This window comes from Ornithorhynchus anatinus, chromosome 4 (genome assembly GCF_004115215.2).
Source record: "Ornithorhynchus anatinus isolate Pmale09 chromosome 4, mOrnAna1.pri.v4, whole genome shotgun sequence".
NCBI classification, from domain to species: Eukaryota; Metazoa; Chordata; class Mammalia; order Monotremata; family Ornithorhynchidae; genus Ornithorhynchus; species Ornithorhynchus anatinus.
In genome coordinates, this window is record NC_041731.1 from 81,687,841 (window position 1) to 81,714,887 (window position 27,047).

Genomic DNA, 27,047 nt, shown 5'->3' on the forward strand with positions numbered 1-27,047 from the left:
TCCTTCCTCAAACACCCAGTCCCTCAGGCCCTGCCTCAGCCCCTCAGTCCTGACTCCGCCACTTGTCAGCTGTGTGACTTTAGGCTAGACATTTCACTTCTCTGTGCCTCAGTTACCTCAGCTGTAAAATGGGGATGAAGACTGTGAACCCTATGTGGGACAACCTGATTACCTTGTCTCTACCTCAGTGCTCAGAACAGTGCTTGGTATTTAGAAAGTACTTAACAAATACCATCATTATTATTATTATTATTTCCTCCCCCTAATGGCCTGGTCAACTACCCCATTTATCAAAAAAAGAAAAAAAATCCGGCATTATCTCCCTAAAATCTGCTCTGCTCTTCTCAGAGTCCTCCCTCCTTCCCTCCCCCCTTCTGCCCCTTCTTTAACTGTCCAGTCTTTTCCAGCAGTATCTCAAGAGGAGCTCTCCCGCTTCAGAGGAGCTTTGTACACTGCTGGCCCTGTACCGTTAGGAAACACATCCATCTAGCGGCATTTTCAGAAATTACCCCAAGCCCGAGACGAAAATGACTTCTGCTGAAGTAAAAAAGCACACGCACTAATCTAAAGAGCCCGACCTTGGGAGTCAGAGGATGTGGGTTCTAATCCCGGCTCCGCCCTTTGTCTGCTGTGTGACCTTGGGCGAGACACTTCACTTCTCTGGGCCTCAGGGACCTCATCTGTAAAATGGGGATGAAGACCGTGAGCCCCACGTGGGACAACCTGATTACCTTGTGTCTACCTCCAGCGTTTAGAACAGTGTGCAGCACATAGTAAGCACTTAACAAATACCATAATAATAATAATAGTTATTATTATTATCCCACTCTTTTCAATCACTCATTCATTCGAACATATTTACTGAGCGCTTACTGTGTGCAGAGCACCGTACTAAGCACTTGCCCGCTTTGTGACCTCAGGCAAGTCACTTCACTTCCCTGGGCCTCAGGGACCTCATCTGTAAAATGGGGATTATGACTGTGAGCCTCATGTGGGACAGAGATTGCATCCAACCTGATAACCTTGTATCTACCCCAGTGCTTAGAACAGTGCTTGGCACATAGTAAACACTTAAAAACCATCATTATTATTATTATTATTATTGCAATATAACAATAAACAGACACATTGCCTGCTCACAAGAAGCTTACAGTCCAGGGGGAAGAGGATTTATTGTGCATTATCTGTGTGCAGAGCACTGTACTAAGCGCTTATAAGAGTATAGTAGAGTTGCCATTCAGGTTCATCATTTCATTCATTCGTTCATTCAATCGTATTTATTGAGCGCTTACTGTGTGCAGAGCACTGTACTAAACGCTTGGAAAGTACAATTCGGCAACAGAGAGAGACAATCCCTACCCAACAACGGGCTCACAGTCTAGTAGGGGGAGACAGACAACAAAACAAAACAAGTAGACAGACATCCCTTCCATCAGTTTCATATTTGCATTTCCGTTCACTTCACGGTTCTGACCAATTGTTGGCTGCTTTGTCTCAGAGATGTCTAGAAGCAGAAGAGGACTGAAAATTTACTGATGGAGAAAAAGAAACCGCATTCATCTGCAGAAAGATGTGAGACTAAGTACAGGCGTGTTGAGGGAGTGCATGTGAAAGTGTGGAAATCCACTCCCCGTTGGCTTGTCATTGTAAAAGCATTCCTCCAGATGACTGCATTTGACCCCATATGGGTTCTAACCTCAAGGGAAGATGAGGGCGCAATCCCGTGGCCGGCATCTTGGCCAATAGAGCCACAGGTCTGAAGCTGCCCCAGGCACTGCAATGTTCAGGATCGATCATCCTCAGCCAGAATGGGCCAGGACTGCCAGGAAGAACTCACCCACCCAAGGCTTGGCACGATATCCCACGGGTGGTGAGAGCCCTCCACTACCCAGAATCAGTGCCCAGTGCCACAGGAAACCAGCGTAAAATTGGATACTTTGAGGGAATCATTTGTTCTGCTTTTCCTGCATCTCGATTGGAATGAATGTTTCAAGAACACTGGGTTCTCAAGTCACCTCGCATCCATCTTAAAGGGATTCCAAACTTCCCCAAGGCAGGGCCAAGTTCGAAGACTTCAGAGAATTTATCAATCCAAAATTTCATTGTCAAAATCAACTTCCCAGGACCTCGACTGGTCTCTTTCAACCATTCATTCATTCATTCATATTTATTGAGTGCTTACTATGTGCAGAGCATTGTACTAAGCACTTGGGAGAGTACAATACAACAATAAACAGATAAATTCCCCCGCCACAACAAACTTACAGTCTTGGCACTTACTATATTCCAACCACTCTACTAAGTAATGGGGTAGATACAAGTAAGATGTCCCACATGGGGCGCTCAGTCTTTTTCTCAGTCTTTTTCTCAGTCATTCTTTTACAGATGAGAGAACTGAGGCACAGAGAAGTAAAAGTGACTTGCCTAATTGCACTAGCCCTAACTCCTGCTCCTTTTTTTGTGTGTGATATCTGTCAAGCACTTACTATGTGCCAAGCACTGCACTAAGATACAAAGATACAAGGGATAGATACAAACTAATCAAATTAGACACAGTCCATGCCCCACGTGGGGCTCACAGTCTTAATCCCTATTTTACAGATGAGGGAACTGAGGCTCAGAGAAGTGAAGTGTCTTGTCTGTGTTCACACAGCAGGCAACTGGCAGAGCCAGGCTTAGATCCCAGGTCCTCTGTCTCCCAGGACCGTGCTCTTTCTACTAGGTCACGCTGCTCATCTCTCAGAGGAGCCTAAGATTTGACTCGGCCAAGCCCACATGGGCCAATATTTTCACCCCTTACCCTCTACTAATCCTAAATCTAGAACTACCAAAATGTTTGAAAATTGACTCATTAGAGTTTGATCCTTTCCCTTTGCCAGCTCACCCTCTTGTGGTGATGGTAGTGAACAGAAGAAAGGAGCTGAAAGGGGATTCAAGGAAGTGGGTGGTGGAAGTACTCAACTCTAGTCTTTTCTCTTCCAAACATAAAAGTTTTCCTTCAGTCTACGTCTGCTGCTGCTGCTTGTCCGTGGCCTTCGACTTCTAATTGGAGCCTAGAAAGGGTCTGTAGAGGTAGATTAGGCTTCATCAGTGCACACGACGGTTGTCCCACTGGAGATACCTGGAAGACTCGGCACTGCGAAGCTGAATAGCAGTGGACTGCGGGCCTTGTCTGCAGTTCAGTTTGAAGCTCTCCCCCTCTCAGTTAAGTTCTGGGACTGTGTGCTGTGTTCTAGACAGTAAATTCATTGTGGGCAGGGAATATAACTGTTTATTGCTATATTGTACTCTCCCAGGTGCTTAGCATGGTGCTCTGCACACAGTAAGTGCTCAATAAATATGATTGAATGAATGAAGAACAGCAAATCAAAACAGGTCGATCCCATCAATCTTATTTTTTTTAATTGGTATTTGTTAACTGCTTACTATCTACCAGGCACTGTACTAAGCACTGGGTTAGATACAAGATCATCAGTTGGACCCAATCCCTTTCCCACATGGGACTCACAGTCATGAGGTTACAGAGGCACAGAGAAGTGAAGTGACTTGCCCAGGGTCACATATGTATTGAGCACTGGTCCACAGGGTCGAAGGCAGCTAAGAGCTCAAGGAGGACTAGGAGGGAGTGGAGGCCATTAGATGTAGCAACAGGTGGAAGGTATGTCAGAGTTTGAGGGTTTAAAATGAGAAGCAGCATGGTGTAGTGGAAAGAACACGGGCCTGGAAGTGAGAAGGTCATGGGTTCTAATCTTGCCTCTCCCACTGTAGCAAATCACTTCACTTCTCTGTGCCTCAGTTACCTTATCTGTAAAATGGGGATCGAGCTTATGACCCCGACAAGGAACAGAAACTGTGTTCAACTCAGTTTGCTTTTATCCACCTCAGCGCTTAGTGTTGTGTCTGGCACGTAGTAAGCACTTAACAAACACCATCATTATGGTTATTATTATTATTAAATGGAAGAGGCTAGCACATTCTTTTCAGTTAGGCATCGGGGGACTGACAGTTACCTTCTTCTAAAGAAATGGTAGGAATGGAGAAACTTTCCCAGAAAAGGTGAATATACAGCACATTCACTTGACGAGAAGAGACTATGCAGCCCATAGTCAATGCCCAAGCAGAAATCACTGACCTGTGCTTTCTCCTCATAAATTGCTTCTGAAATTGCCTTTTTGGGCCAAGCAGAAAAAGGAAACCTTCTGCTTCTCCCATTTCCCTTATTCACTTTCAAGTTAAGGAATCACATTGCCCCAAAATACCCAACAGAGAGGAGATATCTAGGTTCCTTTTTCAAACACTTTTTAATACTGTGAGCTTATTACTATAGCAACATCCAAGAGTCAAATCATTTTCCATCAGGCGCAAGTACCTTTAAAGGGGACCGTGCCTGCCCTGTGGATTTAGTAAATACCGAGTGAGGGAAAAAAAATCAGTTACGTCATTATACTTGCATTTCCCAGCAATTATTTCCAGGGTTATGTTTTTGTGGTAGTAGATTAAACAGTGTCAGTCTCAATCCGCTCCCTTCTGCAGAAAGAAGGGCAAGGCAGTCCAAGCACTGAGGTGTTGGCCCCGTCATGTGCCGAGTCACACGCTTTATCGGGATTGGACACTAAGGTCTCCTGGGTCTCGGCAAAGCCAAAACCCCCAAACCGACCTGAGGTTTTATTGTTCTCAAAACCATCGAACTTTCCAGTAATTGCACATATGCATTGGAGGCACTAAGGATAAACCAGGAAATTCTTAGCACATGTAAAACGGGCCCTTTGGAACGGCCCATATGCTTTCCATTACCCAAGCTGGTTGATTAGGTAGCCAGAACAGGCTAGAAGTTTACCGAGTTGAACTTCCAAGACGCCTGAAAATGCACCAGTCACTGTTCTCACTAATGGTTTCTCCCTCTCTATCCATCTAACTTCTGACGTGGGAATGACCCGCCTTCCCTGGGGAACCGCCAACGTCGCTTGTGGCAGCTGTAACAGTTTGGGCTTAGACGTTTTCAAGAAGGTATGGGTCACGGCTACAACCGGGGATACCGTTTCCTATGACTTCTTAGTAGCAAAAGAGAAGTCCACTGTCAGACATCAGCAGAGTAATATTTTAAAGAATTCCTCCTAGAGGAATTTCTTGATGAATATTCCTTCTGCAAGAAAAATGCTTGGAGGGCAGTGTGGCCTAGTGGAAACAGCCTGGAATTGGGACTTTTTTTTTCCTGGAATTTGTTAATAATAATAATAATGTTGGTATTTGTTAAGCGCTTACTATGGGCCGAGCACTGTTCTAAGTGGTGGGGTAGATACAGGGTAATGAGGTTGTCCTAAGTGAGACTCACCAGTCTTAATCCCCATTTTACAGATGAGGTAACTGAGGCACAGAGAAGTTAAGTGACTTGCCCACAGTCACACAGCTGACAAGTGGCAGAGCTGGGATAAGCATTTATAGTGTTCCAGGCACTGTATGAAGAGCTGGGCTAGATTTAAGTTAATCAGGTTGGACACAGGGCCTGTTCCATATGGGGCTTACAGTCTTAATCCCCTTTTTATAAATGATATAATTGAGACACAGAGACTTGCCGAGGTTGCACAGCAGACAAGTGGCAGAGCTGGGATTAGAACCCAGGTCCTTCTGAAGCCCAGGCGTGTGCTCTAGTCACTAGGACCCACTGCTTCTCTTACCTGGGTTCTGGTCCCAGCTCAGCTACTGGCCTGCTGTTTGGCCTTGAGAAAGTCACTGAACCTCTTTGAATCTCAGTTTCCTCAGAAGTAAAATAGGGATAAGTTACATACTCTCTCCACTTCTTAGACTATGAGTCCTGTGTGAAGACAGGGATTGTGTCCAGTTGGATCGTCTTATATTTCATTCATTCATTCAATCATATTTATTGAGTGCTTACTGTGTGCAGAGCACTGTACTAAGCATTTAGAAAGTACAATAGAGCACCAAAGAGGGACAATCTCTGCCCACAGTGGGCTCACAGTCTAGGTGGAGGAAGACAGACATCAGTACAAATAAACAGGTTTCCATATAAATAAATAAAATTATATATTTATACATATATACGTAAGTGCTGTGGGGTGTGGGGGGAGAGCAAAGAGAGCAAGTCAGGGTGATGCAGAAGGGAGTGGGAGCTGAGGAAAAGTGGGGCTTAGTCTGGGGAGGCCTCTTGGAGGAGGTGCACCTCCAGTAGGGCTTTGAAGTGGGGGAGAGTGATTGGTGGATTTGAGGAGGAAGGGCATTCCAGACCAGAGGTAGGACACGGGCCAGGGGTCCACAACAAGATAGGCGAGATCGAGGCACAGTAAGAAGTTTAGCACCAGAAGAGTGGAGTGTTCGGACTGGGATGTAGAATGAGAGAAGGAAGTGAAGTAAGAGGGGGTAAGGTGATGGAGAGCTTTAAAGTAAATAGTAAGGAGTTTTTGTTTGATAAGGAGATTTATAGGCAACCACTGGAGATTTTTGAGGAGGGGATGTGACATGCCCTGAACGTTTCTGTAGAAAGATAATCTGGGCATCAAAGTGAACTGGAGTGGGGAGAAGCAGGAGGCTGGGAGGTTAGAAAGGAGGCTGATGGCATAATCTAGGCAGGATAGGGTGAGTGATTGTAGTAACATGGTAGCGGTTTGGATAAAGAGGAAAGGGTGGATCATGACGATGTTGTAAAGGTGAGACTGACAGGATTTGGTGACGGATTGGATATGTGGATTGAACGAGTTAGCAGAGTCAAGGATGACACCAAGGTTTGCTTTGGCACTAGTAAATGTTTAATAAATAAGGTTTTTTAAAAAAAGATGCCAAATCCTTAAAGGGCTCTGATCACTTCAAGAATATCTGGGAGCTTGTCAGTGACTGAATATCCCCTACCTTTACTAGGGAAGAGGAGCCCAGGAATTCTAGTGCCTCGTCCAATAGGACTGAGAGCAAATGGTCCAGAAATAGGCCCAATCTAGCCCAAAGGTATGGGCAGATGGGCACGTCTAAGCTTCCAGAGCCTGAGAAACAAGCCTCAGGCCTTGTCACAGGAAGCTTGCTTAACCTGCCATCACTGGTCTCTGAGAGGAATCACTCTAAGAAGTCACCCTGGGGCAAGTCTTTGCTCACACCTTAGCCCAAAAACCCTTAGCCCCAAAACCCTTAGCCCAGAAACCTTAGTCCAAAAGGCAAATCTTCTGTTAGACATTCAAGTCTGACAGTGAGTGAGTAAATATTTATTGCATTGGAGAGACCCAGCACCAACAGCCATTCAGGAGAGCCAACTGGAACCTGCTCGTTTAGAACCAGCCCCAGTTATGTACATGAAGATGTCTAAGATAAGGGGCAAATGTTATTCCAGCAATTAGTACAATGCCTGGCACATGGTAATAATAGTACTAACTGTGGTATTTGTTAAGCACTTACTATGTGCCAAGCACTCTACTAAGTATTGGGCTGGATACAAGCATATTGGGTTGTCCCTGTCCCTCTTGAGGATCAAAGTCTTAATCAAGTAAGCGCTTAACAAATACCATAATTATTATTACTGTTCATGGGCAAACAAGGTTTCATTAGTTGCCAGTGGGGGAAGCCAAGGGTTCCTGCCAGCCCTGTGGAACAAGTCACCACCTGCCAACTGCCTTGATAGGGAGGGTTTCCTGGTGTGCCCCTGCCACTCTCAGCCTTAAAGATTCCTCCACATTTGCTTTAATCAAAGCATTATGTTCATTATGAAGGAGACCCCAAAAGACTTGGTAGACAGGATCCCTGGCCTCAAGGAGTTTAGAATCTAGAAAGTCAGCTCTAAAATGCATTACAACTAAGTATTAGGAAATGCATACAAGTGCAATTGTCTGGGGATACAAGTGTAATTAGTGAAGTGGAATAATTTGAATACAGCTTTCTTCACCCCCTTTCCTTTCGGTGTTCAATCTCAAGTCTGTATCTGAGCTGTGCACACTAATTTAAGACTATCTGGAGTCCCCCTAGACCTTTCCACTGTCCCTTCACCATCAACCCCACAGTGCAGCTCTCATTCCATTGCCACCAGGCCTTCAGCGAAGGCCCAAGGGGTGAAAATGGGAGATGTTTAAAAGACCAAACCTAACAACAACCACATGACCTGGGGACACTGAGGGCATCTGTACCAGGCAGCCAGGCACTTGCCAGACCAACCTGGGGGCATTCCTAATGATGATGATGATCGTGGCATTTTCCAGGCACTATACTAGGTGCTGAGGTGGATACAAGCAAATTGGAGTGGACAAAGTCCCTGTCCCCACGTGGGGCTCACAGTCTTAATCTCCATTTTACAGCTGAGGTAACTGCAGCACAGAGAAGTGAAGTGACTTGTCCAAGGTCACACAGCAGACAAGTGGCAAAGCCAGGATTAGAAGCCAGGTCCTTCTGACTCCCTATCCCCTAGGCCATGCTGATTCTCTGATATGTCACCTCCCTCTCTGAATAAAGCATCAAAATGAACATCTGCTAGGCAGATACAGGCAGTGCCAACTAAGACCCCTCCAGGTCTAAACAGTTGGTTTTCTGAGGACAGGACACACACACCCTCCTGCACATACACAAAATAAACTCGTTGTGCACAGGAAGCGTGATTACCAACTCTGTTATATTGTACTCTCTCAAGCACTTAAGACAGTACTCTGCACACAGTAAGTGGAGTTTTTTTTACTTGTTTCGTGGTATTTTTTAACACTTACTTTGTGCGAGACACTGTACTAAGGTCTAGGGTAGATACAAGCCAATCAGATGGGATTCAGTCATATCCCCATTTTACAAAAGAGGTAACTGAGGCACGCAAAAGTGAGGTGACTTGTCCAAGGTCATATAGTAGACAAGTGGCAGAGCCAGGATTAGAACCCAGGTCCAAAAATAAAACTGATTGATTGAAATTAAATCTTCCATTAAAACCTTCTGCTAGATTGTACAGTCCTCCGCTAGACTGAAAATTCTTTAACTTCTGGGGATCTTGTCAGTGTATACAGTAAGCATTTAATAATAATAATGATCGTGGTGTTTGTTAAGCATGTTCTATGTGACAAGTAATAATAATAATAACAATGCTTTTTGTTAACTGCTTACTATGTTCCAAGCACTGTTCTAAGCGCTGTGATAGATACAAGATAATCAGGTTGTCCCTCATAGGTTCACAGTCTTAATCCCCATTTTACAGAAGAAGTAACTGTGGCACAGAGAAGTGAAGTGACTTGCCCAAGGTCACACAGCAGACCTGTGGCGGATCTGGATTAGAACCCGTGACCTCTGACTCCCAAGCCCATGCTCTTGCCACTAGGCCACATTGCTTCTCTTACCTTTAAGCAAGATAATCCTTTCAGGCACAGTCTCTGTCCCACATGGGGCTCACTAACTAAGGGGGAGAGAGAACAAGATTGTATCTCCATTTTACAGAGGAGGAAACTTAAGCACAGAGACTCAGTCAATCAATCAGTGATATTTATTGAGCACTTACTATGTGCAGACCACTGCACTAAACACTAGGGAAAAACAATGCAACAGAATTAGCAGATGCATTCTCTGTCCATAATGAAGGGAAGTGATTTGCCCAAGGTTACACGGTAGGCAAGTGGCAGAGCAGGGTTGAGAACCCAGGTCCTCTGACCACCAGTCCAGTGCTCTCACCACTAGGTCATGCTGCTTCCCATTAAATATCATTGATTGATTGATTGATTGATTCCATATATATATACATATATATATATATATATATATCCATATATCCACATACATATATCTTCTAGACTGAATCACACTTGGCACATAACATAACAAATATTAGTAGTAGTAGTAGTAGTATTATCAAGTGCTAAATTCCTTGAAAGAAAATTACCCCTCAAATTATTAATAATAATAACGGTGATATTTATTAAACACTATGTGCCAGGCACTGTACTAAGCTCTGTAGAGAAATACAAGCAAATCAGGTTGGACACAACCCCTGTCCCACCCTGGGCTCACAGTTGTAATCCCCATTTTACAGATGAGATAAATGAGGTCCAGGGAAGAGAAATGACTTGCCCAAGTTCACACAGCAGACAAGCGGCAGAGCAGAATTAGAACCCATGACCTTCTGACTTCCAGGCTCATGCTCTATCCATTAGGCCATGCTTGCTTCAACGTTACTCTTATTCATGGGTTTCTTCTCAAAAGACAGTGCTTAGTACACAGTGCTTTGCACACAGTAAGTGCTCAATAAATACGACTGAATGAAAAGGCATGGAAAAGGTAGACTGTCAGCTTGTTGTGGGCAGGGAATGTGTCTGTTTATTGTGGTATTGTACTGTCTCAAGTGCCTAGTACAGAGTTCTGCACACAGTGAGTGCTCAATAAATATGATTAAATGAATGCATGAATGAAAGGTTTTACACTAGAAAAATGGAGAAAGGTCAGGAACTGCCACCCTCGAGAAAGCTCTGGTGTGGAAAGAAATTTCACTCAATGGTATTTCTTGAGCGCTTACTGTGTGCGCAGCACTGTACTAAGCTTTTGGGAGAGTACAATATAACAATCTAACAGACACTTTCCCCGCCCACAAGCTGGTGGATCTTGCAGCCGCTAAACCCGACCCTTTTGGGTTTTGTAGCAAACCACAATAAGATGCTTAAAGGCCTAAGTAACGTCATGGGTGAGTTAGCCAGTTCTTCCAGTCTGGGATATCTCAAGGAGAAGGTTTTGGAATGGAGATTTTGAAAGAGTTTTGGACTTGCAACTCCCCCCTCTCTGATCATATTTGTCTCTTAAAATAATTCATCCCTTCAATTCCAAAACCCGAAACAGCTGGATTTTCTCCATGAGAACAGAATCGGGAAGCGTAGTTTGGGAGTTCGTTATTGGTCCAGGATCAGACAAATATATCACAATGGGATAAAAGGAAAACAGCTATTTGAGCTAGTATTGGGCATTTTTTGCCATTTTTTTAACCGTCTGAGGAGACATGCCATTTCTATTGCACTGGGCATCTTTGAATAACATCAATCATCTAACTTCACTCCACAAATCATGCGATTAAGAAAAGATTAATGACTATTCAAAGGGATTTATGATGTCAGGCTATTTGGAGTGTGACAAATATGGATTAACTGTCAAATGTGTTTTGCCTTCATCAAATATCAAATTTGGCAGAGAATGGCTACTTGTTGAAATGTTCTTGTTCATTTGAGCAGGCAAATTGTCGTGAGAGAGGATGGGTTGTGTTCCCACTCTCCTTGGAAGAAAGAAACTGCTTGAGATTATCAAACGAGACCTGCCCACAGACATTACCAACAGTTTCACAGCAGGATGGTAAGGAAGGTATTTGCAAGAGGAGCTAAATTCACAAGAGCCTAAAATGTCAGAAATCCAATAGAGTCACTTTCTGCCTGGCTGGCCAAAAAGCCTTAAAGAAATCTTAATTAATCAGTCAGTGATATTTACTGACCACTTACTGTATGCCAAGCCCTGAACTAAGCAAACGTCAGAGTTGGCAGACGTGTTCCCTGCCCACAGCTGGGTCAAATATTCATTCTTAATTCAAATAATAATGATAACTGTGGTATTTGTTAACTGTTTACTATGTACCAAACACTGTACTAAGCGCTGGGGTAGATAGAAGATAATCAGATCCCACGTGGGGCTCACGTTCTAAGTAGAAGGGAGCACAGGTATTGAATCTCCATAGTGCAGATGAGGGAACTGAGGCATAGAAAAGTGAAGTGACTTGCCCAAATTCCCACAGGAGGCAGGTGGTGGAGCATGAGCCTGTTTCTAGACTGTGAGCCCATTGTTGGCTAGGAATTGTCTCTATCTGTTGCCAAATTGTACTTTCCAAGAGGCTTAGTACAGTGTTCTGCAAACAGTAAGCGCTCAATAAATACAATTGAATGAATTAGAACCCTGGTCCTCTGACTCAAATGCCCATGCTTTTTCCACTAGGCCATGCTGTTTCTCTGTGGTTAGGAGTACAGCTCTTTGTTAGATTGTTTTCCCCTACAGAAATTACCTTTAAATCACACAGCTATCCTTGACATTTACAAAAGTCACTTTGTTCTGCAATTTTGTTAATTAGAAATTAAAACGCTTATCTACTAAAGTCAGGGGAAATCAGGACTCCAACCAATTCTGGGCCTCGTCTGAGGCATGATTTGCTTGGTCACCTGTGGAAGCTTCTTCAGAATTCATCCTGGGGAGCTGGTCTCCAAATTCCTTGTTTATTTACATTTGAAAAGAGCTCTCACTGCCAAACTCATTGCCATGAAATCACAGCAGAATACCACACAAACCTGATGCCCAGCCTGGACAGACAGACCTGGGACAGCACTTATAGACAGAGCAGCCTAATGAAAAAAGCTCGGGCCTGGGAGTTAGAGGACCTGGGTACTAATTCCGTTCTGACAGTTGCCTTCTGTGTGACCTTGGGCAAGTTACTTCACTTCTCTGTGCTTCAGTTTCCTCATCTTTCAAATAGACATTCAATACCGTCTCTCAGTCAATTGTATTTATTGAGTGTTTACTGCGTGCAAAGCACTGTATTACCTAAACTCTGAGCACCCTGTGAGACAGGGACTGTATCTGACCTGATTAACTTGTAATAATAATTATGGTATTTGTTAAGCACTTTATATGTGCCAAGCACTACACTAAGCAGTGGGGTGGATACAAGTAACTCAGGTTAGACACAATCCCTGTCCCACGTGGGGCTCACAATCTCAACCCCCATATTACAGATGAGGTAACTGAGGCTCAGAGAAGTGAAGTGACTTGCCCAAGGTCACACAGCAGACAAGTGGCAGAGCAGGGATTAGAACCCATGACCTTCTGACTCCCAGGCCCGTTCTCTATCCACTATAGCCATGCTGCTTCGATACTTAGTCCAGCACTTAGAACAGAGTAAGTGCTTAACAGATGCATAATTAAAGCATGGCCAGGAGCTGCAATAGCAAAAAACAAATATGGATCGCGAGTATCAGGACTGGGGGTTGAGGAACAGTCCACATTCAGTTACCCCAAGGCGGCAACAAAGCCAGGTGCCCCTTTGACTTTCTGCAGTTAATTATATTAATTGATCAATCCATGATATTTACTGAGCACTTAATATGTGCAGAGCACCGTACTAGGCACTTGGAAGAGTACGATACAACACAGTTGGTAGACACATTCCCGTCCACAATGAGCTTATCGTCTAGAAGGGGAGATAGACATTAGTATAAATAAATAAGTTGCGGATAGGTACAGAAGTGGGGTTATATCAAGTGCCCAAAGGGCACAGATTTAAGTGTGTAGATGATGCAAAAGGGAGGATTACTAGTCATTCTAAATCATTAGACTCTGGAGAGCCACTATTGGCAAAATCCCTGAGAAATTAGCTCCTTGGGACTGAGCACTGGGAATTCAGAGTCCAATCCATTGATCATCTTCATCATCATCATCATCTTCACAATCAAGCACCCACGCTGTGTGCAGAGCACTGAATCAAACACCCACCACTGCAAGCCCTTTGAGGGTAGGGACCGTATAATTTGCTTCTTTCTGTTGTACTCTCCCAAGTGACTAGTACAGTACTACGCACTAAGCAAGTGCACAATAAATACCAATCAATCACATTTATGGAGTGCTTACTGTGTGCAGAGCATAGCATTAAGCACTTGGGAGAGTACGACGTTAACAGAGTTGGTTGGCACTTCCCTGCCAACAAATAATTTACAGTCTAGAGGAATAACTGTGGTATGCGATTGTGTCTACCAACTCCGTTGTATTGTACTATCCTAAGTGCTGAATACAGTGCTCTGCACACAGTAAACACTTAATAAATATGATTGATTAATTGGTACTTGTTGAGCATTTACTATGTGCCAAACCTAAGACTAGGCACTAGGTCAATACAAGATAATTGGGCCTGACACAGTCTCTGTCTCACGTGGACCTCACGGTACAAATAAGAAGGAGAACAGGCATTGAATCCACATTATGCAGATGAGGAAACTGAGGCTTAAAGAAGGGACTTTACCAAAGTCACATAGCAGTGACAGAATTGGGATTAGAACACGGATTCTCTTTCCACTAGGCCGTGCTGTTCGATTGATTGATTGATAGACACAGCACTGTTCTGAGAACACTTCTCCACCATACACGGAATCCTTAACTTAATTCCTCCCACATTCAGAGCACAGAACTCCTCATATTTCTACTCAAATCCCATCCTCCCACTGACTTTCCCATCACTGTAGGCACCACCACCATCCTGCTTGTCTCACAAGCCCATACATAACCTAGACATTTTCCTCCACTCATCTCTCACTTTTAATTCAGCTATTCAGTCTGCCACCAAAGCCTGTCAAATCTTCCTTCACAACATCTCTAGAATCCACCTTCTTCTCTCCATCCAAACTGCTACAAAGCTAGTCCAAGGAAATATCACATCCCTTCTTGACTACTGCATCAACCCCTTCACTGGTCTCCCTGACTTCAGTCTTTTCATAGTCCAGTCTACACTTCACCCTGCAACCAGAATCATTTTTCTAAAAATGTTCAGTCCGTTTCTTTCCACTCCTTAAAAGCCTCCAGTGATTCCTCTTCCATCTCTGCATCAAACAGAAACACCTTACCTTTGGCTTTAAAGCATTCAATCAGCTCTCCTCTTCCTAGCTAGTTTTGCTAATCTCTCACCATAGCTCAGCCCACACAGTTCGCTCTTTCTACATCAATAATAATAATGCTGTAGTATTTGTTAAGCCTTTACTATGTGCCACAGTCTCAATCCCCATTTTACAGATGAGGTCACTGAGTCACAGGGAAGTGAAGTGCCTTGCCCAAGGTCACAGGGCAAACAAGTGGCAGAGGTGGGATTAGAACCCATGACCTTCTGACTTTCAGGCCCATGCTCTATCCACTACATCATGCTAAAATCTGCTCATTGCACCTCAATCTCAAATGTCTCACCACAACCCTTTGTGTCTTCCCTTCGGCCTGGAACTCTCTCCCCCTTCATATCCGACAGATCACTGTCCAGTCCATCTTCAAAGCCTTACTAACATCACATCTCCTCCAACAGGGGTTCCCTAACTCCCCATTTCCCCAACTACCCACCCTCCCACAGCATGGCTTAGTGGAAAGAGCCTGGACTCGGGAGTCAGAGGTCATGGGTTCTAATTCCGGCTCCACCACTTGTCTGCTCTGTGACCTTGGGCAAGTCACTTAACTTCTCTGTGCCTCATTTCCCTCATCTGTAAAATGGGGATTAAGACTATGAGCCCCATATGGGACAGGCTGATTACCTTGTATCTACCCCAGTGCTTAGAACAGTGCTTGGCACATAGTAAGTGCTTAACAAATACAACCATTGTTATTAATATCACCTATGCACTTGGGTCTATTCCCTTTAAGCATATAGATTTTTTTCATGGTATTTGTTGAGTGCTTACTATATGACAGACACTAAGTACTGGGATCGATACAAATTAATAAGGTTGGACACAGTCCCGGTCCCACATCAGGCTCACATTCTTAATTCCCATTTTACAGATGAGGGAACTATAGCACAGAGAAGTTAAGTGAATTGTCCAAGGTCATACAGCAGACAAGTGGCAGAACCCAGGTCCTTCTGTCAGGCAGGTACTCTATCCATTTGGCCGTGCTTCTCTCCGGATTCCAGCCCCACATCACCCTTAAGCACTTTGATACTCACCCCACCTCAGCTTCACAGCACTCATGAACATATCCTTTTTTTATTTTAATGTCCTCCTCCCCTTCTAAATTCCTTTAGGCCAGGAATGGTGTCCACCCACTCTTGAACTATGTTCTCCCAAGCACTTATTACAGTGCTCTACTCATGGTAAGGGCTCAATAACTACTAATGATTGAATGATTGTTTGATTTATAGTCCCATGTGGGAGGTAGCCTGACACAAACTGTATTCATTCAAAGGGTCATCACCTCGTCAGACTTGAATCTCGGCTCCCGGGCAAGCAGACCGATGGCCCCTCTGAAACCAATCAGTGCCTGCCTGCTCGGATGGATAAAGTCTGAAGTTTACTGTAATCAGCCACTTGCTTCAGCAAAACTTTCTGGACATTGCTCTTCAGCACCTCTAAGAAAGCATAGACCAGGGACTGCAACGATCTCAGGAGGGAGGACAACACTTACCTCTTAAATCAACAGCAACAGTCATTAGTTTGGGGTTTTTTTTGGTTTTTGTTGGGTGTTTTTATGGTACTTCTTAAGCACTTACTATATGCCTGGCACTGTACTAAGTGCTGAGGTAAATATAAGCTAATCAGGTTGATCACTATCTCTCTGTCCCACATGAGGTTCACAGTCTTAATCCCCATTTTACAGATGAGGTAACTGAGACATATGCATTCATTCATTCAATTGTATTTATTGAGCACTTACTGTGGGCAGAGCACTGTACTAAGCATTTGGGAAGCATAATTCAGCAACATATACAGACAATCCCTGCCCACAACAGGCTCACAGTCTAGAAGGGGGAATCACACAGAGAAGTGAAGTAACTTGTCCTAGGTCACATAGCAGACAAATGGCGGATCTGGGATTAGAACCCAGGTCCTTCTGACTCCCAGGCCCTTGTCCTGTCCTCTAGACCACACTGATTCTCCAGTTCCTTCTTGGGCAGGTCCAGCACTAGGACATATCTGAGCCGGTACAGTCAATCAATCAGTGATATTTGTTGGGCACTATGTGCAGACAATCGTACAAAGAGCTTGGGAAAGTATAACAAAATAAACAGCCGTGTTCCCTGCCCACAACGAACTTACAGTCCTGCAAAAAAGCAAAGCTGCTTTTTGTGCATAACTTTTCTCCTCGATCTATTCTCGGTTGTAACCCCTACACCCTACAAAAATGAAATAAAAGTATTCAGACTGAATTTTGTCCAGAAATTCATCTCCCAGCCTGTGCAGTTATCTACCACATCAGCTTCTCTTAACCTGAACCTGATCTGTCACCAACATTAAATTACCTTCTTAATCGGAGGTGAGCTTTACATTGAAACCACCATTTATAACCACATCAACCCAAGCTGAAATCTGCATTACTCTCTAGAACTGAACTCCAGGGTATCCACAATTCATAGATCGACCCGCTTTCCTCTATCAATATGCCTCACCCTCACAGTGTATTCGGCTAATACATTACTGGAGCCACAGCGGGCTTTGTTGATATATAAGGGCAATACATTATGAAAGCACTAGCTCACCTTGCTGATGTATAGCTGTAATACATCGTCAGAGAGAAGCCCTTCCGTGATGTATAACTGTAACAAGGGCAACCGAATGAGGGAGAACAACTTCAGAGTGTTTTGAACTTGAAGTACAACTGACCCATCCTGGTCCAAACACCCTTTTTCAGCTTTCCAGTGAACACCATGATTCTCTTTAGATGATAATTATTTTACAAAAAATTAAGAATTAATTTTGGTTTGATTCTCCCCCAAAGCATTTTGCTAAAACTGACCTCTCTGTTAGTTTGAAATGAAATGCTCTAAAGCAAGGTTGAACACCAATCATTCAGTGGCATTTATTGAGCTCCCTGTTCTCTCCAAAACACTGGCCAGTTCACTCTCAAAGACCCAAGGAAGATTCAACCAACTCCTCAGAGTTCTCCTAATCCCTGGCCTCTTCACTCTCAAGGACCCAAGGACAATTTAGAGTACCAATGGATTTAGTAGTTATTGCTCTCTTTTACCTCGACTATGATGCTTAAACTTCACAGAACCTACCATGACCCTGCAATGCCCCCCTCACCCCCAGTCAGCCCATCCCAGTCCTCTGCTCCCAATACACATCCCTGCCCCCTCCTCCATCCTACCTCTCCCTACCTCTTGCACCATTCCCACCACTCGTCCCTGCCCCATTCCTGCCATCCTGTCCCAAAGCCACCCCTTGTACCTTCCTTTCTTCTGTGTTAGGCCCCATCAACTCAATCCCATCCAAATCTCCCCCAAAACCCCAATAACAGCCTCAACCAAGGGCAGCCTGTGAAACTCCCACTCCATCATGGAGAAGCTCCCCTTTATCCTTCCCTTTATCCTGACTCGGTCACTCCTCTTCCTTGCCATCAGGAAACCTGGCTCTCTCCAGATGACACAATCTCCCCTGCTGCTCTCTCCAGAGGGCGACTCATCTTCTCCCACTCCCTGCTCACACTCACTCAGCTCTCTGAGGATTTTTTCAGTTTATCCCCACCTGCCTGGCATTCATCAACCAAGAGTTTAGAAACACTGTGAGATTTCACAGCACAACCCTTCGTCCCAATCATTTATAGGAATGTGACAATATATTGGCTCTAGAATAGATCCTTGGAGAACCTCTCTATTTATACATCTCCATACTGAAAAATGGTTCCTTGTTCTCTTTCTTTTAACCCGTTTTCTATCTATGACAGATCAGTCTCTCCAATCTCATAATTAGAGGATCTCTGGTGTAGAACTCTGTCAAAGGCTTTGGGAAAACCTAAATATATTGTCCCATTAGTTCCACTTTATTACTGACTCGGTCCAACTCCTTCAACAGATTGGCAGAGCAGTATTACATGTATGTAATCCTCTTGAAGGATCTGACATATAGGATAAATGTTGACAGTTGACGTTTTTTATTGTGACGTTTTTCATTCAGACTTTCTATTTATTATTTAATTTTTCAATTATCAATAGTCCATAGTGCTAAGAATTTGCAAACACCAGCGGAGCTCGGTCTTCAAATCAGCTACTGCGTCAATCAAGGCTAAGATTATGTATACATTTGATTTTTCAATCCTAGGGCAGGGCCTATGTCACATCTATGCATGGGCCAAGAAGGATGCCTTCATTCCTTTGCCCTGCCAACTAACCATGAAGAGTTTCTGTTTAGTTGCCTGCTTTGGTGGAGAGTTTCTTTTTCACTCAGTGGCACACGTTTTAACCTGAGCATCTAAAGTGCTGCTTTTAGCATCTGCAGATTTCTCTAGTAAGGCACTTGCTTGTTTTTTCTTTTAACTCCTTGTTAACTTTCTTTTGGGGTTTTTTCTAATGCCACAAGAATATGGATTTTTACCAAGCAGTAGTCAGTAGTGCCCCCCTCTCAGAACCGCACCTGGAGAGTTTCCAGTACCCTACTGAGTACGCTGCTGAGAAGCAGCATGGCTCAGTGGAAAGAGCACGGGCTTTGGAGTCAGAGGTCATGGGTTCGAATCCCGGCTCGGCCACTTGTCAGCTGTGTGACTTTGGGCAAGTCACTTCACTTTTCGGTGCCTCAGTTACCTCATCTGTAAAATGGGGATTAAGACTGTGAGCCCCACGTGGGACAACCTGATTCCCCTGTGTCTAGCCAGTCCTTAGAACAGTGCTCGGCACATAGTAAGCACTTAACAAATACCAACATTATTATTATTATCAGTCTCGGCTATGGGAGGAAGAGTCAAGCTGAGGCCTACCCATTCCACTCCTATGTTGGCCGGTGGCTGTGAGTGGAAGGCAATCTGCTACAAGTCAAAATTCACCTGTGCTGGGCAGCAGGAGCATGTGGGAGATTCGAGGATGGAGACTCAAGTTTACTGCACAGAACAAGGCAGAGGTAAACCACTTCCATATTTTTACCACGAAAACTCTATGGATGCACTACCAAAATGATTTCAGATGGAGGTGGGGCGTTCTGGGAAAGATGTATCCATGGAGTCGCTATGGGCTGAAGATGACTCAACAGCATAAGAAAACTCACTAGTGCAGACTGGAGCTCCTCAAACATACCTCCTAAAACAGACCAGATCCCACTCTCTCAGACTCTCAATCCCACACTCCTCTCCCCACTGTGGACAATGGAAATAAAGAGAAATAGGTAGCAGGACATCAATAAAATGGACATTATTTTATAAATAAGTCAGGTGTCAGACAAGATTTATTAACTGCATTCTCTTTACAGTATTTCACAATTGTGCACATGATTGTGAAAAAAATATTTTTTCCAAACTTCAATCAAAAACAGTGCAACAGATTTTTTTAAGCGTAACTATACAAAGGATCTGGTTCCGTTCATGTTTTGAAAAGACAGGAAATTTCTGACCAACAGAATGTAAGAAGTGCTTATTGAATAAGAGGCAGGGGAGAGAAGATGTTAAGGAATAAGAAGGTAGTAAGGAATAACTGATAAATGACTGATAAATATAAAAATGTAAACTGCCTTACAGAAAATAGGAAACCATTGAGGCCATTAATATGTGAAATGGCACACAATATCAGTGTTCTTTATAAAATGTGTGCGTCTATAACACATTGAAACGTCTGCAAATCTAGTGCAGTGCAGAATATTTATGGAAAATATCCTGTCATCTTTAGAAAAAATTATATAAATTCTGGGAACCAAATTATTCCATCCAAGTGACTTCAAAATACCATTTAAAGATATTAAAAATACAGTAAACTGTAGATGAACCAGTTGTGGGCTATCTGCACTGCGGATTAGCAGTGGCCTTCCCACTGGTAGGGGGAGGTGACACACCTAAAGCTGAGAAGCTTCCCCCTTGGTTATGAGCATCATGGGGCTGAGAGGAGTCATGCAGTGAGAGATCATGGGTTGCCCAACCCTACTCAATGCCATGACTCTCACGGTAAAGGTTGGTAACCTGTCCGCACTCCCACTCACGGTTGGAAGAGTTGGAATCTCCTCTTCTGATTGGTTCTGCTCACCCCCCAAATGCTTACTCACTATTTATGAGTGACAAACTTGCAACCAGTCAGGAGGAGGGACTCCCTGGAGTCCAGCAATGAAGCTTGGAAGCTTTCTGATATATTTGAAATTTACTTTCCAAGACCTGCTGCGTGCTATGGGGAGTAAAAAAAAAAGTCATTAAGTTGCACTCAAGTTCAATAAAAAACGTCAACTGTCAACATTTATCCTATATGTCAGATCCGTCAAGAGGGGCCTGAGTAGCTGTTTTACTTGCCCAGGAGTAAAGGTAGCTAAATATTCCTTTTACAAATAACTTTTGCCATCAGAAAGACCTTCCTGACTGACCTCCGACCTCATGCCATTCAGCTGTGAGTGCAGACTCTGGTAACTGAGGCCTGGGGGGGAGGGGGGGGTAAAAAATGGCTAAAGAAGCAAAAGAAGCTTGCATAAACAAAAGAAACCTGAATTCCAATCACAAGTTTAACAACCTCCTGCCCTAGGATTGAAAAATCAAATGTATACATAATCTTAGCCTTGATTGACGCAGTAGCTGATTTGAAGACCGAGCTCCGCTGGTGTTTGCAAATTCTTAGCACTATGGACTATTGATAATTGAAAAATTAAATAATAAATAGAAAGTCTGAATGAAAATAGGAGGATAAGCTATTGAGAGGGATCTGATTCATACAGGCATAAACAATATATTCCCTCAGGTTAAAATTCAGACATTATGGATGATCTTTCACAAAAAGACTTTGTAGACACCCAAAAGAGTTATATTTATTCCAATGTCTGATATCTGCACTGTTTTAAAACACAGGCACCTAGAGAAAAAGCTGAGTACACAGAGTAGTTTGTTATTTGTATATAACTAGAGAAAGCATATCCACTTAAATGTGCTATCAGAAATGATGAAAACATTGAACATGGAGCAATAGTGCAATTCAAGCCACCCATTGTTGCATTAGCATTTCCATTATAAAAGCCAATAACCCATCTAGATCCATAATAAAAGGACGTTTACTAGTTTGTTCCTATTTCTATGCGGTTTTTTTGTTTTGTTTAAACTGGATTGCTTAAAGGGAAACCGGGCAATTAAACTCCCTAAAGAACATGGGTTGATGAACCAACCAGAGGTGAGGAATCCATGTAAGTGATTATTTCCAGCACTGCAAAACAAGAGCAGGGGCTGGAGAACACTATCTCCACAACATGGAATTCCTTTTTTCACTTGACCAACAAATCTTAAAGGACTCCAATCCCAGCTTACAAGTAGAAACCCAAATATACAAACTTTTGTGTCAAAATAGATGAGTTGCTTTTGGAGTATCTTGAATAAGCCCATTTGAAATTTTGGGATTCCATGTAAGGTTTTATAATCCTAGTAAGATAACAGACCTATTTGGCACTTCAGTGAGGCATTCTAACATGGTTTTACAAAATATATTTTATTTGCCCTGGAAAAAACAGGCTATCAAGTTTGTCCTTTCTTTCAGTCATAGTAAAATCAATATTCAAAAGTACTTAGACCCATTGTATTCTTCTGGAGGAGTGATCGGCCGAGCTCCGAGATGGAGGATGAAGCTCGTAGACCCGTTTCGGTACACCTTTTTTCCTGGTCGATTCAGTCCCATTTGATTTATGCTGTTTTTCTTGATCTTCCATATTTTGCACACAAGTTTCCCAGGGTTTCAACACATCAGGCCTTTCCTTAGGTTCAAAACTTAAGGTCAATAATGACTCGGCTATAGACTCCAGCTCCTTCAAGTCGCCCAAGGGTTCACATAGTTTACTACTGGAGCTACTTAATGAAGAGAAGGATGCTGAAAACCAACTGAAATAGTCATGAAAATGGCCAGCAGAATTGCAAATATCTTCCACACAATTCTTGAGAAGACTCAAATCACTGTAGGAACCTACAAAGGAGAGTAAATAAAAAATCAGTTCCTGTTAGTTTTCCAAGGCATTGATTATTTTACATACCTGTAGGATTTATTTTATAAGTATGTATGGCACAGAGTGAAAGGATGAAATCTTTCTACTTGCCTTCAACCAAGGGTATAGCAGAGAAAAGCTCACCTCTGTAGCTATCAATTAAGCACCATTCAAGAATCCTTTGGGATTCTCCAAGGGCTATGCTGTCATGGATCTCAAAAGCATTATTGGTGAGAGTTAGACCTTAAAGGAAGGACAAATGGATTCTTGCCTCGCCCCTGGAGCCCACTATAATATTGGATAAAAAGAAGATTCAAATGGTCTCTATCTCCCAAACAGCCTGGACTCCAGACAGGCGATGGAGGAAGCATAGAATTGCAGAAAAGTCCTTTTCCAGCTGAGCATTGCTGGTGACTTCTCTGACCACTGATTTTATGATTTAGAGACACAATCCCCAGAAAAAGAGGAAGGGAACCATAAAATACTGATCAAAAAGAACCCCCAGAATAAACAAAACTAACAACGGGAAGCCCATTAATAGCAACACTTTACTAATCACAAAATGCACATTGGCAGTCCATCCTTTACATATCCTGGAGCTGGTTATGCATACATGAAAATATAATGTTTAATAATAGAGGTCATTAAAATATACAGATGCCTGTTCTTTTCACTTTCTTCAAGCTAATATGCTTGTAATGCTTCGGCATCAGTTAATCGGGAAAGGAAATCCATCAGTGGAATTCATTAAGTGCTTACTGTGTGCAGAACAATGTACTAAGCACTTAGCGGGCAACGGGGTAGGTAAACATGATTCTCGACCTCAAGAAATGGAACAACTTGCTTGAATCATCTCAAACTTCAGTATGATTTTTACAGTTGGCTTTAACAAAAGAGAAGACAGAAAGGCGATTACGAATCCTTCACAATCTCCCCCTCTTCTCCTCTCCTGCCTGTGTTCTGTTCTTGGCCCCTGCTCACTTTGCCATCCTTCCCAGTTCCTATCAATCCATCAAGTTCGTTGTGGGAAAAGTATGTGTCTGTTATATTGCTACACTGTACTTTCCCCCAGCGCTTAGTGCAGTGCTCTGCACAGAGTAAGCGCTCAATAAATACCATCTGTTGATAAATCAATCATATTTATTGAGCACTTACAATTGCTTGATAAATCAATTGCATTTATTGAGTGTTTACTTTGTGCAGAGCATTGTATTCAGCGCTGAGGGGAGTACAATACAGAGTCAGTAGACATGTTCCCTGCCTACAGGTAATTTACAGACTAGAGGGGGAGACAGACATTAATGTGAATAAATTACAGATACACACATAAATGCTGTGGGCCTGGTGGGGGAGAGGGGTGAATATGTAAGCCTATGTGAACCACCTTCTTGCCTGGCCCTCTCCTATCCAACTAGTGAGAACCTGCTCAATAGTAAGACTGAAGAGACAGACCCCATAAACTCATTAAAGCCAGAATCAATTGAAAAATGTTCTGACTGGACATAGGAGTTCAATGGTCTTAAGTACCTTGCAAGGTAGAAGTGATGATTTGCCCTGCTTGGTCTATGCAGTGATTTAACCTCACAAAGTCCATAGCGAAACTAATTATCTTCTCCAGGTCTTGGAGTCCCGAAGCCTCTTCTCCTGTCTGAGGTCTGATGTTCTGAGGTCTGATGTCTTTCTGTATTAAGAAATGAAGAGTTTCAAACAAGTAGAAGAAGGCAGAACAACAAGGCCTTGGCCAAGTCATCGGGGCAAGGTTATTTCTGGAGGGGAATTTTTCACTCAAAAAATCTGACCCGACCCAAATCAGCCTCGAGGTTGTGTCAGGTGAAACACCCCTGGCATGGAGACAATGGGAAGCCAACAGGAGCATCTTTGGGAAGCTCTGGCCCTATCCCACCTCCAAGATCCATCCAAGAGGGCACTGAGACACGGACAATCTCTCATCAAGCTGCCCAGGTTCTTCTCCATCTGCTCATAGGCTAGCCTGAACCAAACTGGAGTTCGTCTTCAACCACAATCATCAGATGATAGTTCCCAACCAGGAGAAGCAGCATGGCCTATTGAATAGGGCACAGGCCTGGAAGTCAGAAGGACCTGGGTTCTAATCTCGGCTCCACCACTCGTCTGCTCTGTGACCTTGGGCCAGTCACTTCATGTCTCTGTGGCTCAGTTGCCTCATCTGTAAAATGGGGTTTAAGGCTGTGAGCCCCATGTAGGACAGGGACCGTGTCCAACCTGATTAGCTTGTATCTACTCCAGGGCTTAATACAGTGCCTGGCACATAGTAAGCACTTAACAAATGCCACAGAAAACAGGTCAAGAGGGTCCCTAATTGGAGGCAGTCTCCAAAAATGAGGGAGGGCCTCTTCCTGCTGAATAAGGGGCAGGCTCTTCTGATACTAGCTCCCCCTTTAGACTGTAAGCTCGCTGTGGGCAGGGAATGTGTCTGTTTTATTGTACTCTCCCAAGAGCTTAGTACAGTGCTCTGCACACAGTAAGCGCTCAATAAATACGACTGACTGACTGACAGTTGGCACAGAGTCGCTAGTACCAGCAGATGGAAGCTGTCCATTGGATGGAACCTGGAGTGGCAGGAAATGCAGCTCACAGGGTGGGCTGCAGTGTTTGAAACAAATTGCTCTCAATCAAGACTGGACAACCTTATCAAAAACAATTGTAAAGGCCCTCGTTGGTTGACCGAAATTGTAGCTATTTCAATTTACACTGTTAAGAAACAGGTAAATTCCAGTTTGTTTTTTCTATGGCCTCTCATTTGTGCCCCAAGCAGAGTTGGCCATAGTTTGGCAGTTCCACAGAAGCCACTCTCTAGCCAACTACCGGCCTGAAATGCAATGGTAATGAGTCCAGCACTTCAAATATATAGTCCTGGGTTTCAGTTTTCTACCTTCACCACATCGCTAAAATCTGCCCTGTCCTTTCCTCCAAATTCCTACCACACTGATCCAAGCACTTCTCCTATTCCACCTTGACTACTGCATCATGAGAAGATGATGCATACGAGAAGCAGCGTGGCTCAGTGGAAAGAGCACGAGCTTTGGAGTCAGAGATCATAGGTTCGAATTCTGGCTCTGCCACTTGTCAGCTATGTGACTTTGGGCAAGTCATTTAACTTCTCTGTGCCTCAGTTACCTCATCTGTAAAATGGGGATTAAGACTGTGAGCCCCAGGTGGGACAACCTGATTCCCTTGTGTCTACCCCAGCTCTTAGAATAGTGCTCTGCACATAGTAAGCGCTTAACAAATACCAACATTATTATTATTATCAGCCTCCTTGCTGACCTCCCAGCCTCCTGTCTTTCTCCACTCCAGTCCATATGTCGCTCTGCTACCCAGATCATTTTTCTACAAAACCTTTCAGTTCATGTTTCCCCACTCCTCAAGAACCTCCAGTGGTTGCCCATCCACCTCCACTTCAAACAGAAGGCCCTTACCATTGGCTTTCAAATAACCATCTTGCCCCTTCCTATAATAATAATAACTATGGTATTTGTTAATCGTTTATTATGTGCCAGGAATTCTAATAAGTGCTGGGATGGAAACAAGCAAATCAGGTTGGACACAGAACCTGTCCCATGGGGTGGGGGCTCACAGTCTTCATCCCCATCTTTCAGATGAGGTAACTGAGGCACAGAGAAGTGAAGTGATTAGAAGTGATTTCACCTGGGTCACAGAGCAGACAAGTGACGGAGCTAGGATTAGAACTCTTCTGACCTTCCGACTCCCAAGCCCATGCCCTATCCACTGTGCCATGCTACCTTACCTCAATGATTTCATACTACAATCCAATCCTCATACTTACCTCCTCTAATGCCAACACTGTACCTCTATTCAATCTATCTCAACACTGATCCCTCTGTCAATCAATTGCACTTATTGAGCATTTACTCAATAAGTGCCTGGGAGAATACAATATAACAGAGTTGCTAGACACCTTGCTGACAGTCCCGGGGTAGATACAAGCTGATGAGGTTGAACCCAGTCCCTGTCCCCACAAGTGGCTCACAATCTAAGTGTTGGGGAGAACCAGACTGAATCCCCATTTTACAGATGAAGAAACTGAGTCATGGAGAAGTTAAGACACTTGCCCAACTAGGCCAGCATCAGCAAAATCTCTTCTCCTTTTCGGTTTTTCTACTGTCAGTCTATTCTACTTTCTCTTGGTTCATGGGGAAGACTTCAATTTCCTTAACTATTTGTAGATCAATCAATTATTGTATTGAGTGCTTACTGTGTGCAGAACACTGCATGATCTAGTGGCCAGAGCAAGGCTTGGGAATCAGAGGTTGTGGGTTCTAATCCCTGCTCTGCCACTTGTCTGCTGTGTGACCTTGGGCAAGTCACTTCACTTCTCTATGCCTAAATTACCTCATCTGTAAAATGGGGATTAAGACTTTGAGCCTCACATGGGACAACCTGATTACTTTGTAACTTCCCCATCGCTTAAAA

At 43.6% G+C, this 27,047-nt stretch overlaps 1 protein-coding gene across 3 annotated transcripts in view; it reads right to left on the minus strand.

Moving 5' to 3' along the window:
* Positions 1–19,837: 19,837 nt before the first annotated feature.
* The window catches only part of KIF14 (kinesin family member 14), an 82,403-nt gene continuing 75,193 nt past the window's right edge, over positions 19,838–27,047 (minus strand). For all 3 annotated transcript variants that reach the window (XM_029064088.2, XM_029064087.2, XM_029064086.2), the window contains exons 29-30: positions 24,102–24,255; positions 19,838–22,555 (exon numbers count right to left, since the gene is read on the minus strand). In XM_029064088.2, coding sequence (XP_028919921.1) covers positions 22,164–22,555; positions 24,102–24,255 — 546 coding nt within the window. In that variant the 3' untranslated portion in view covers positions 19,838–22,163. The remainder of the gene's footprint in view (positions 22,556–24,101; positions 24,256–27,047) is intronic.